The 13,509-nt window shown below is 45.9% G+C and overlaps 1 protein-coding gene across 1 annotated transcript; it reads left to right on the forward strand.

Annotated features, from left to right (window-relative positions):
- The first annotated feature begins 222 nt into the window (after positions 1–222).
- Positions 223–3,874, forward strand: LOC115146574 (G-protein coupled receptor 83-like). The gene is made up of 4 exons (XM_029688657.2): positions 223–672; positions 1,117–1,242; positions 2,027–2,160; positions 2,853–3,874. The coding sequence occupies exons 1-4, from the start codon at positions 235–237 to the stop codon at positions 3,553–3,555; spliced, it is 1,401 nt and encodes a 466-aa protein (XP_029544517.2). The 5' UTR covers positions 223–234; the 3' UTR covers positions 3,556–3,874.
- Positions 3,875–13,509: the final 9,635 nt, after the last annotated feature.

A 13,509-nucleotide genomic window follows, 5' to 3' on the forward strand; every position in this document is an offset into this window, starting at 1 on the left:
TGAGCCGCTAATATCTGACAGACCCCCCCACACACACACACACACACACACACAATGCGCGCGCATACACGCATGGGTTTAAAAGTGCTGCCAACACACCGGGCGCATCACATCTTCTCAAGTATCTGCCGAGGGAAAGCAATGTCCCCCTCTACTCACGCCGCCACTGATACGCGAGAGGGAGACTGATGATTGGACGTCCGGTGCTTATCTTTATAACCCTCCCCAGCAGACATGCGAGTTGCGTGTCTGTGGCTGTCCCTCACCTATTTGGTCCCCAGCCTCGACAGGTTGGGGGCACGGGAATACAACAACTCAACCATTTTCGGCGGGGGTACATTTGTGGATGCAGAAGGGCTGCTGAACCTGTCAGCTCCGTATACGCCCAACCTGACAAATGTCTTCTCGCTTGACCTGGACGACGGCACGCTCGCGGACTGGCGCTCCATGGCAGTTAAAAATTGCTATGGTGGAGAGTCCCATAACCGGACAGTGAAATCACTACTGGTCCTGGCTTACTCGTTCATCATTGTCATCTCGCTGTTCGGAAACACGCTGGTGTGCCATGTGGTGATCAAGAACAAGCGGATGCACTCCGCCACGAGTCTGTTCATCATTAACCTCGCAGTGGCAGACATTCTTATAACGCTGCTCAACATGCCCTTTACTTTGGTGCGAATCGGACCGGGGACATGACAACCTCGCTACTGTCTATGGGCACAGGCACAACAAATATCACTGTACACAAATTACTACACACACACACACACACACACACACACACACACACACACACACACACACACACACACACACACAAGAGGCGTCTTTGAAATCTTGCGGTATAAAAATGATATCCATTATTTTTTTTTACATTTTTCACCATGGTAGATCAGTGATTATCTCCGGAAAGTGGAAGAACGCGTGGGTTTTTAAATAAATTTGAACCAATTTTCCACAGGTGGTTTGGATGATGAGAGTGCTTGCAGTGAGGGGGATATGTTCGTGTTAAATCGTTCTATTTAGCACGTATGGATAGGAAGGCTCCAGCTTTTCATCACTCAATCATGCCAGTATAAAACAGCCTTGTCAACATACCTGTGTGGTCTCCCTCAGGTCCGTTTTGTGAATAGCAGCTGGTGGTTCGGGAAGGGAATGTGCCACATCAGCCGGTTCGTCCAGTATTGCTCCCTGCACGTATCCACACTCACGCTCACGGCAATCGCGCTGGACAGACGCCAGGTAGGCTAACTGTCATGCGTACAATCGGTGAATATCGTGAATGTCGTGTGTGTGCTTCATCTAATTAAAGGGTTGCAGTTTGCTTAACCTGGTCAAATAAAAGCTGTAAAGGAAAGCTGTAAGGAAAGCGTCAGCACTCGAAAGCGCTGGGGGGAGCTGTCCACGCGGTAGTGCTGAAAGTGCCTTAGCTCAAGAGGTTTCTCAAATTGACTCGCTAATTGTCAGCTTGTAACCAGTGAATCACCAATCACCAGGCCTGACAGTTTGATACAGGCAACAAAAGCCAACTATTCTTCTGTTTTGTCCTCTTAGAAATATATATTTTTGGGGTATAGGTCTTTTTCAATGGAGCGTGACAGTAAATTATTGGTTTATTGCCACAGTTTGTGGGACAAGGCAGCTTCCAAGCTATAGGGACAAGTATGTTATTTTCTGCCATCTGCTGTAGTCTATCTTTTCAATTGAAAGAATATTTGACGGTATTCACATTCAGTTGTTTTTCATAGAGTTGTCTTGGATATGAGTGGATATGAGTCTCCTATGTATTTATGAGCTACAGAGTTCAAGCTGAGTTTGAGTCCAATTTTTATCTCAAACTAAAAGTGTGGTTTGTAAGGGAGGAGTGTGGAACAGAGAACAGCAGCAGGTGTGTGTAATGGAGTGTGTGGCATGAAGAATGTGTGCGGCCTGGTGTGTATAATGCGGCCTGATAAAAACACTGTGTGTGTGTGTGTGTGTGTGTGTGTGTGTGTGTGTGTGTGTGTGTGTGTGTGTGCGTGCACAGGTCATTCTCCACCCTCTGAGGCCCCGCATGTCCCCGGCTCGTGGTGTTGTGTGTGTGATTCTTATCTGGGTCATGGCCAGCTGCTTCTCCTTGCCTCATGCCATCTACCAGGAGCTCCTAACCTTCGTGTACAGGTACACACACACACACACACACACACACACACACACCTTCATGTACAGATAACCACACAAACACACACACACTGAATTGATAGAACAAACACTTCACCTTTGTGTACACAATAACCACCAGGTATTCTTTTCTCACAGTTCTCTCTTCCCTCCAGCCTCTCTCACTCTCCCTAAATTTATCATTCTATGTTTTGTTTGGGGGTTTCCAATGTTGCTGTTTCTCATGTTGACTTTTCATGACTGTATTCTTCTCTGTGCTATACTCATAGCTGGTTATGTGCTCTCTCTCTATCGTCCTCCAATCTCCTTCTCACTCTCCCCTATCTTCCCCTCCCTCCTTCTCATCTTCCCTCTCACCCCCTATCTTCCCCTTCCTTCTCACCCCCCTATCTTTCCCTTCCCCTATCTCACCTCCTCCCCCTATCTTCCCCTCCTTCTCATCTCCCCCCTCATCTTCCCCTCCTTCTCTATCTCTCCTCCCCCTATCTTCCCCTCCTTCTCATCTTCCCCCCTATCCCCCTTCCCCTCCTTCTCACTCCCCCTATCTTCCCCTCCTTCTCACTCTCCCCTATCTTCCCCTCCTTCTCACTCTCCCCCTATCTTCCCCTCCTTCTCACTCTCCCCTATCTTCACCTCCTTCTCACTCTTCCCTATCTTCCCCTCCTTATCACTCCCTCTCCATTTTCTCTCAGTAAGGAGAAGGTGCGCAGCCTTTGTGTCCCCGACTTCCCCGAGCCCTCTGACGTCTATTGGCAGTGCATTGACCTCCTCACCTTCATCCTCCTCTACGTCCTACCCCTCCTCATCATCACCGCCGCCTACTCAACCGTGGCACGCCGCCTGTGGCGCCGTAACGCTATCGGGGACACCACCACTGCGCAGTTCGCTGTGCAGCGGCGGAAGCGGCGGCGCACCCTGGCTATGTTGTTGGTGGTTGTTGGGGTGTTTGCGGTATGCTGGTTCCCTCTGAACTGCTACGTGGTGCTTCTCTCCAGCCAGGCCATTCAGTCATCCAATGCCTTGTATTTCTGTTTTCATTGGCTGGCGATGAGCTCGACGTGTTACAATCCCTTCATCTACTGTTGTCTGAACCCCGCCTTCCGCCAGGAGCTAAGGCTGCTATTGGGCATGTGCCGGAAGAGGGGGCGTGGAGGGGTGGGGCCGGTGCTGGTGGCTCCACCCTCCTGCGCACTCTGCCACAGAGCCGCCTGGCCGGAGAGCCGCACCTGTTCTCGGCCGAGTCACGCCTCTTCACACCCGAGTCGCGCCTCCTCTCGGCCAAGCCACTCCTCGTCCTCTCACCAGCTTCCTAAAGACAGGCATGTCCTTTTCTCTGCTAGACATGCCAATAAAACAGACATCCTATCAGTGGAACCTATAGTAGCTGTCAGTTAACTACAACTACCAGAATGCACTTGGGTTGGGATTGTGTGAATGATTGAGTTTATTTGACAATTAAAGACATGTAAAAGTTGCTGCATTTGGTGGTGAGTCCTGTTGAAGGACTACGTTATTAGCTAAAGACAGTTGGGGCTCTAGAACAGGAAATGTATTATCTTTTAACGTTCATGACAGCGCCACCTTCGGGAAGAAAGGTTTCATATTGATGGGAACAGGGTGTGATGAGGTCTGGCAACAAATGCAACACCCAAACGAACAACTACTCTGTTAGCACATATTGTGTACACTGAGTGTACAAAACATTAAGGACACTTCCCCCTTTTTGCCCTCAGAACAGCCTCAATTTGTCAGGGCATGGACTCTACAAGGTGTCGAAAGCATTCTACAGGGATAATGGCCCGTGTTGACTCCAATGCTTCCCACAGTTGTGTCAAGTAAGCTGTCAAGTTGGCTGTATATCCTTTCGGTGGTGAAACATTCTTGATACAGGTGGGAAACTGTTGAGCATGAAAACCCCAGCATCATTGCAGTTCTTGATACAAACCTGAGCGCCTGCTACCATACCCCGTTCAAAGGCACTTGTCTTTTGTCTTGCCCATATACCCTCTGAATGGCACACATACACAATCCATGTCTCAATTGTCTCAAGGCATAAAAATCCTTCTTTAACTCTCCTCCCCTACACTGATTGAAGTGGATTTAACAAGTGACATCAATAAGGGATCATAGCTTTCCCCTGGATTCACCTGGTCAGTCTATGCCATGGAAAGAGCAGGTGTCCTTAATGTTTTGTACACTCCGTGTATATTAGCAGAACAGTATTGTCGCGGCATAGACAGTTCTGCTTTTCCTCGGGACCGCGTTGCACCACATCTGTTGTAGTTTCTTTTTGTAAACCTGCCTCTTCTTCTATCTCTTTTTGTTCCGTCTCTGGCTAGTTCTTCTGTCTCGCTTTTCAAATAATTCACAGAGAATTATATCGATCATTGGAGTTTCACTGCTGCTGCCGGGGAGTTGCAGGAAGGAGAGGGGCTGACGGAGCTAGAGTTTGAAGGAACAATCTGTAACTTTCACTTCCAGTCGAATGTGCTATCCCTGCACTCTTGTATACTGTGGCGGTGGGTCTCGCTTGGCAAATGTAACCAGAGGTTACCCACAGAATTGAAGTAACTCTGTAGCAGGTTCTGTACATTTGCCAAGATCCACTCCTAAAGTTTACTACAAACAAGTGCAGGGGAAACACTTTTAACCTCTGACTGTAAATGAAAGTAGCAGATCGGACCTTTAACAACTGATTTAGTTCAGGTCCATGGGAAAGAAGAATGTTATGGAGGTGGGGTGAAGATTATTTTGCTCCAGATGTTTCCTCCCTACATCTGCTGGCAGTCCCTGTGTAAGATACAGGTTGAAACATGGACAGCTGACTGCGCATGTGGTGGTAGCTATTAGAGATATTCTCTTGTACTTTTGTGGCCCCCGAAAATGTGAACCACGTCATTGCGGTCTCTCGCTCTGCTGTGTGTGATTCTTGCTAGCTGTCACTCAAATGGCGAGGGGCTGAAGCTCATTGGCCAAAACTCGAATTGCTCGGGGGCTGGCCCACCTGGAGGTAAATGTAAGGAAAATGCCACTGTACAGCTTCCTGAAAGCAGTCCCTTTCAACCTAGGGATTTTGTGGCTAATTGACATAAAATAGTAATTCTGCTCATAGATTATTTATGTACTGTATGTATGCATATTGACACATCCAGCCCAAAGTGGGAGGTTAAAAAAAGACTACAAATACTAGTTGCCAAAGTACCAGAGCATAAATATGCATTCAGTTGGATAAATAAATGAAAGTTACAGACCAAACCTTTTAATAACTGATTGAGTTCAGGACTGTGCAAAATAAGAAAGTGGTACACTATACTTGACGGAAGGAACCCTATAAGGCCTGGTCAAAAATAGTGCACAAAAGGGGAATAGGGTGCCATTTGGGACCCTTCCTATAAATGAGAAGGCTACTGCTTGAATGCTACGTTATGTATTAGCTTGTTGGAAATTAGGCACTCGGTAACCTTGTCCACAGGCACAATTACAGAGGGAGCCGGCTGGTGGACAAGATGAGGCCCTCAGAGTCAAAGGGTTTGTGATGCTGTTGGTGGTACTGTTAACCAGACCGTGGATACAATTGTATTTGTTTTCTTTAAAACACTTTATATCCATTTCATTTAGCTGACCAAGAGCGCCAGGTGGGTGGGGTTTGCACTTTTGGGACTATTCTGTTGTAGGGCAAGCTAAAATCAAGCGAACATGCTTGTGTTGATGTTTGGTTTCATTAAAGTTGTTCTTGTTTTGAATGTTGATGCCAGGGTATGATGTTAGATGGTGGTAACAGCAGGCATGAGCATCTGTAATATTATGGTTTTGTGATGTAAATGTGATGTGGGATCTTAATTGTGAATTCTCCCTCTCTCTATCTGTGCTTTCTGAGATCCATTGCCTTAACTCATAGTGCACATAAACTCAGCAAAAAAAGAAATGTACTCTCACTGTGAACTGCGTTTATTTTCAGCAAACTTAACATGTGTAAATATGTGTATGAACATAACAAGATTCAACAACTGAGACATAAACTGAACAAGTTCCACAGACATGTGACTAACAGAAATGGAATAATGTGTCCCTGAACAAAGGGGGGGTCAGTATCTGGTGTGGCCACCAGCTGCATTAAGTACTGCAGGGCATCTCCTCCTCATGGACTGCACCAGATTTGCCAGGTCTTGCTGTGAGATGTTACCCCACTCTTCCACCAAGGCACCTGCAAGTTCCCGGACATTTCTGGGGGGAATGGCCCTAGCCCTCACCCTCTGATCCAACAGGTCCTAGACGTGCTCAATGGGATTGAAAGCCAGGCTCTTCGCTGGCCATGGCAGAACACTGACATTCCTGTCTTGCAGGAAATTACAGACAGAACGAGCAGTATGGCTGGTGGCGTTGTCATGCTGGAGGGTCATGTCAGGATGAGCCTGCAGGAAGGGTACCACATGAGGGAGGAGGATGTCTTCCCTATAACGCACAGCATTGAGATTGCCTGCAATGACAACAAGCTTAGTCCGATGATACTGTGACACACCGCCCCAGACCATGACGGACCCTCCACCTCCAAATCGATCCCGCTCCAGATTACAAGCCTCGGTGTTACGCTCATTCCTTTGACAATAAACTCGCATCCGACCATCACCCATGGTGAGACAAAACCGCGACTCGTCAGTGAAGAGCACTTTTTGCCAGTCATGTCTGGTCCAGCGACGGTGGGTTTGTGCCCATTGGCAACGTTGATGCTGGTGATGTCTGGTGAGGACCTTCCTTACAACAGGCCTATTAGCCCTCAGTCCAGCTTCTCTCAGCCTATTGCGGATAGTCAGCACTGATGGAGGGATTGTGCGTTCCTGATGTAACTCAGGCAGTTGTTGCCATCCTGTACCTGTCCTGCAGGTGTGAAGACCGTATGTGCCGATCCTGTGCAGGTGTTGTTACACGTGGTCTGCCACTGGGAGGACGATCAACTGTCCATCCTGTCTCCCTGTAGCGCTGTCTAGGCGTCTCACTGCATGGACATTGCAATTTATTGCCCTGGCAACATCTGCAGTCCTCATGCCTCCTTGCAGCATGCCTAAGGCACGTTCACGCAGATGAGTAGGGACCCTGGGCATCTTTCTTTTGGTGTTTTTCAGAGTCAGTAGAAAGGCCGCTTTAGTGTCCTAAGTTTTCATAACTGTGACCTTAATTGCCTACCGTCTGTAAGCTGTAAGTGTCTTAATGACCGTTCCACAGGTGCATGTTCATTAATTTTTTATGGTTCAATGGGAAAGCATGGTAAACCGTGTTTAAACCCTTTACAGTGAAGTTTTGGGATTTTTACAAATTACCTTAGAAAGACAGGGTCCTGAGAAAGAGACGTTTCTTTTTGTTGTGTACATGCCTTTCTCATAACACTACACTTTCCTTTTGAGATATTTATCAATTTATTAACGAATTATGATTATCCACCAATGATTGTGTTATAGATGTGTCTGTGTTTGTAATATTACATCTAAGTGACTCAGAGTGTAAAATGTATATTTTTGCTTTACATGGTCAGCCCTGCACCAGCCAGATTGTGTGTGTGTGTGTGTGTGTGTGTGTGTGTGTGTGTGTGTGTGTGTGTGTGTGTGTGTGTGTGTGTGTGTGCTGATGCTTGCATCTGTGGGTCGGTATTGCCAAAGGGCTTGAATAAAGTTTCTGTTCTCGTCTAGCTCTTTAGTAGTGGATTATGAGGCCGAGCAATTGGTCAATATGTTCATTATCCAACCCCCTTGTTGGTTTGAACTTTTTCTCTTTACAAAAGCCATTAAAGTATGCCATGTGACAACAATGGGTTGGTGTGATTCATAGATAACGGTATGGTTTTGTGCACTATCATTTCTGAACTCCCTTTCTACTTCCAGTAGGTAGGTAGGTGTGTGTGTGTGTGTGCGTGTGTGTGTGTGTGTGCGTGAGTGAGCGTGCGTGCGTGTGTGTAGGCAATCTTTCTGATCTCCCACTCTGCTACTATTCATAAGAGTGGGAGTCATTCTGTCGAGGGAACGTGAGGTCCAAGGTCAGTTACATAAATGAGTGCAGGGCATTTCATGTACGGCACATGAAACCCCTGAAAGATGGAGAAGTGGCGTCAAAGAAGCACAAATCTGTCCGATGACCTCAAAAGCAAGTCACAAAGTGCTGTTGATTAACCTTCTCTGCCCCTTTGCAATCAAAGTACACTTTTAAGATACAGAGGTATTTACGAAAAATGCAATTTCAGTCCTGCCGTGACGAACAGGTGTGTTGACATTTACAATGCCTGCTAGGCTGCTATGTACATTCTATTCCAATGTTGGATTCACACAATGTGGTTGTTTCTGTTTGATGTGTATTCTGAACAAGTCCTCATAAAAATGCAATTACAGTGCTCCTCAGTGGAGCAGCGGTCTAAGGCACTGCATCTCAGTGCTCGAGGCATCACTAAAGACCCTGGTTTGATTCCAGGCTGTATCACAACCGGCTGTGATTGGGAGTCCCATAGGGTGACGCACAATTGTCCCAGCGTCTTCCGGGTTAGGGTTTGACTGGAGTAGGCAGTCATTGTAAATAAGAATTTGTTCTTAACTGACTTGCCTGTATTTAAAAAAATAAAAAATAATCAAACAGTGCCTACCCAGTGAACGCATAACGTTCTGAGAACTATATGTTTCTTAGACCTTGGTAAGAGCGTGGTTGTCCAATGGTTATTTTGGATACAACCTTCCCATAACCTTTCCTACAGTTAAGAAACAATGTTCTTCTCAGGGAATTTCGGTACTTCTGCATAATATTTTTTTTCCAGTTTCCTCATGGTTCTATTTAAAGTCATGTTCTCATAACGTTAAGACAACTTTCCATTAAAACCACAAGAAAACATTAGTAACGTTCAAAGAACATTATAAGAATATTATTTAAAAACATGTATATTCCGTTCTTGGCATCAACAGAACACTCTCTGGCCTCTATCTTGTTAAGTGTGTTGAGGTGTGATGGCCATGCCCACTAACTGCCCACATTAATTTAATTAAAATATATATATACATTGGGGAGAACAATTATTTGATACACTGCCGATTTTGCAGGTTTTTCTACTTACAAAGCATGTAGTGCACCAGCGACTCCTGTGGCGGGCTGGGAGCAGTGCAAGCTGACACGGTCGCCAGATTCCTTGCAATTCCAATCCTGGAGTTCAAATGTACACTATATTGCGTACAAAAGGGTGTAATCCGTTGTGTAATGGGACAAGAGGTAACAGGTCCAGAGGAACAAGAGGTTCCTGTGTGCGATTGATCAGAGGTCATTCAAATGTACCAATAGGACTTTTAAGTATCTGAGCTGTCTATAACTGTGCCCCCCCATTGCCATGGCAACAATTATATTTTTGTTCAGTACAGTGAAACATGCAACAACACAACAGTAAAACTATCAACAGATGAAATTAATTTATTAATTGGGACATTTTAACAGATTTCAGGACACAGCGTTGTACAGTTTCTTCAGTTTCTTGGCAATTTCTCGCATGGAATAGCCTTCATTTCTCAGAACAAGAATAGACTGACGAGTTTCAGAAGAAAGCATTTGTTTCTGGCCATTTTGAGCCGGTAGGCAAGTTCTCATTTGCAACTGCGACCTGGCCAAGATATGTACAGGTGCAGTGATCTGTGAGCTGCTCTGTCAGCTGGTGCTTAAATCTAGTGAGGGATATATGAGTCTCCAGCTTCAGAGATTTTTGCAGTTCGTTCCAGTCATTGGCAGCAGAGAACTGGAAGGAAAGACGACCAAAGGAAGAATTAGCTTTGGGGGTGACCAGTGAGATATACCTGCTGGAGCGCGTGCTACGAGTGGGTGCTGCTATGGTGACCAGTGAGCTGAGATAAGGTGGGTCTTTACCTAGCAGAGACTTGTAGATAACCTGTAACCAGTCGGTTTGGCGACGAGTATGAAGTGAGGGCCAACCAATGAGAGCGTACAGGGCGCAATGGTGGGTAGTGTATGGGGCTTTGGTGACAAAACGGATGGCACTGTGATAGACTGCATCCAGTTTGTTGAGTAGAGTGTTGGAGGTAATTTTATAGATGACATCACCGAAGTGGAGGATTGGTAGGATGGTCAGTTTTACGAGGGTATGTTTGGCAGCAGGAGTGAAGGATGCTTTGTTGCGATATAGGAAGCCAATTCTAGATTTAATTTTGGATTGGAGATTCTTAATGTGAGTCTGGAAGGAGAGTTTACAGTCTAACCAGACACCTAGGTATTTGTAGTTGTCCACGTATTCTAAATCGGGGCCGTCCAAAGTAGTGATGCTGGACGGGCGAGCAGGTGCGGGCAGTGGTCGGTTGAATAGCATGCATTTAGTTTTACTTGCGTTTAAGAGCAGTTGGAGGCGACGGAAGGAGAGTTGTATGGCATTGAAGCTCGTCTGAAGGTTAGTTAACACAGTGTCCAAAGAGGGGCCAGAAGTATACAGAATGGTGTCGTCTGCGTAGAGGTGTATCAGAGAATCCCCAGCAGCAAGAGCAACATCATTGATGTATAAAGAGAAGAGTCGGCTCGAGGATTGAACCCTGTGGCACCCCCATAGAGACTGCCAGAGGTTCAGACAACAGGCCCTCCAATTTGACACACTCAACTCTATCAGAGATGTAGTTGGTAAACTAGGTGAGGCAATCATTTGAGAAACCAAGGCTGTCGAGTCTGCCAATAAGAATGTGGTGATTGACAGAGTCGAAAGCCTTGGGCAGGTCGATGAATACAGCTGCACAGTAATGTCTCTTATCGATGGCGGTTATGATGTCATTTAGGACCTTGAGGGTGGCTGAGGTGCACCCATGACCAGCTCTGAAACCAGATTGCATAGTGGAGAAGGTACGGTGGGATTCGAAATGGTCGGTAATCTGTTTGTTAACTTGGCTTTCAAAGACCTTAGAAAGACAGGGTAGGATAGATATAGGTCTGTAGCAGTTTGGGTCTAGAGTGTCTCCCCCTTTGAAGAGGGGGATGACTGCGGCAGCTTTCCAATCTTTGGGAATCTCAGACGATACGAAAGAGAGGTTTTTGCAGATAATTTTAGAAAGAGAGGGTCCAGATTGTCTAGCCCGGCTGATTTGTAGGGGTCCAGATTTTGCAGCTCTTTCTGAACATCAGCTATCTGGATTTGGGTAAAGGAGAAATGGTGGGGGCTTTGGCGGGTTGCTGTAGAGGGTGCCGGGGTGGGTGACCGGGGTAGGTGTAGCCAGGTGGAAAGCATGGCCAGCCGTAGAGAAATGCTTTAGAAAGAGAGGGTCCAGATTGTCTAGCCCGGCTGATTTGTAGGGGTCCAGATTTTGCAGCTCTTTCTGAACATCAGCTATCTGGATTTGGGTAAAGGAGAAATGGTGGGGGCTTTGGCGGGTTGCTGTAGAGGGTGCCGGGGCGGGTGACCGGGGTAGGTGTAGCCAGGTGGAAAGCATGGCCAGCCGTAGAGAAATGCTTATTGAAATTCTCAATTATAGTGGATTTATCAGTAGTGACAGTGTTTCCTAGCCTCAGAGCAATGGGCAGCTGGGAGACACACACACACACACACACACACACACACACACACACACACACACACACACACACACACACACACACACACACACACACACACACGTGAAGAATCCTGAAGAGGTCTGAGTGGCTGAGGAGGTAGATGGCTCCTCATCCTGGCTAGTGCCAGAGGGTGCTCCAAAATATTTCAGAAGTGCCCCTGAATTTGCATTGAAATACAGTCTGACACCCTAAATACATTTGTTGCACAATTAAATACACGTCATTATGCACAATTTATCAAACTTTCAGAATAGGAACCAAATGAACCATACTACCTCATTGGCTAATTCTAGGCAAAAGACAGCTCAAAAGACTCAATATATCACAAAAGATACAAAATATCAGCATAATATAGACATCTTTTAAGTTAGCCTACAGCATTGGAAATTCCCCTGACTGAGCTCAGGACCGAGTCAATACAATCACAGGACACCTTTATATTGTCAGCCCAATGAAAGTGAACCAAATCAATAATGTGCTAGTTAGGTTGTAATCGTTTTGCTGCAGGCTACACACATTATCATGATAAAACTGTGTGAAATTATATCCAATGTTGTGGAAGCTAGTTGGACAGAAAACTGAATATTGTCGCCCTATGTGTAATAGCATAGCAAGCAACGTAGCAACACAGGCTAACAAACACAAGTGTTATACTAGCCTCTTTCATTACATGCATAATATTATACTCATAAAGAGATGGCATAGCTGCATAGCTTTTATCTTTTGCACGTTTCTCCTCTTCTTCTTTCCTCTTTTTCCTAAACTGGGCACCTGATGGCTTAGACCTTTTCTTATCCATTTGTGTTGATTTGGCACTGGAGCATCAATACATTACCCATCCCTCAACACTGTCAACCAAGAGTCAAGACTAAACCAATTCACCTTGGTGGTGTGCAGACTGGTTTTATTTTATTCTTAACGATTTCACACAAACCAGAAAAAAATGCAACAATATGTCTGTGAAACAATATATTCACAATATTATGAATGAATTGTGTTTTATTTGGTAGCATTTCTTTGTGTGACTGATTTTTCTTATTGCATTAGTACTATATAAAGTTAGAGGTACGCTATTTGATAGATTCCCCCGCTCCCCCTACCTCAGGCTTCCAGTGGCGAGACCTGAGGTCAACTTACCCACGCCCACCTCCCCATCTCGTACTTCTGAGTGGGAGACCTTCCCAGGCAGTAGCCTGCCAAGCTCACAAACTAGAATCAGGGCGCCCACTCCGACAAGGTTAATTGACCCACAGTCCCACACGGTGACATGATCTCATTGGCGTGATGTGCAAATGATTGATAGAAAACCGATCGTGCAAATGATCGATAGAAAACCAATCACGCAAATGTCACCATTCCCCCCAAAATTGTGCGGGCGTCCCGTGCTGCCCCTGTCAAGATGCCGCCCTGGGAGGCTGCCCATGTCGCCCATACCTAAATCCGCCACGGGTTCCAACCAAAAATACAACTTTGCCACTGTTCATTGTTCTCTTCTATCTCTTGTCCAAGGTTAATGATGCAGTGTGTCCACTTCCAAGTCAACCATTTAGCAAATCAGCTCGTGTGGCCTTGGACAGTGACAGCCTGAAAACACTATACATTTTTTACTAAACTGACAAGACCTCGTATCACTCTCTCAGATCACTCTCGCACGCACACATAGTTAGATTACATTTATTTGGCAAACGTGGGGAAGAAGTGCCTTGATGTGGCATAATATAAAAAACATTTGGTTTATTGTGTGATTGATGTTTCGGTTCAGGCAGTAACCTTAGATGACCTACATGT

Source organism: Oncorhynchus nerka, linkage group LG18 (assembly GCF_034236695.1).
Source record: "Oncorhynchus nerka isolate Pitt River linkage group LG18, Oner_Uvic_2.0, whole genome shotgun sequence".
NCBI classification, from domain to species: Eukaryota; Metazoa; Chordata; class Actinopteri; order Salmoniformes; family Salmonidae; genus Oncorhynchus; species Oncorhynchus nerka.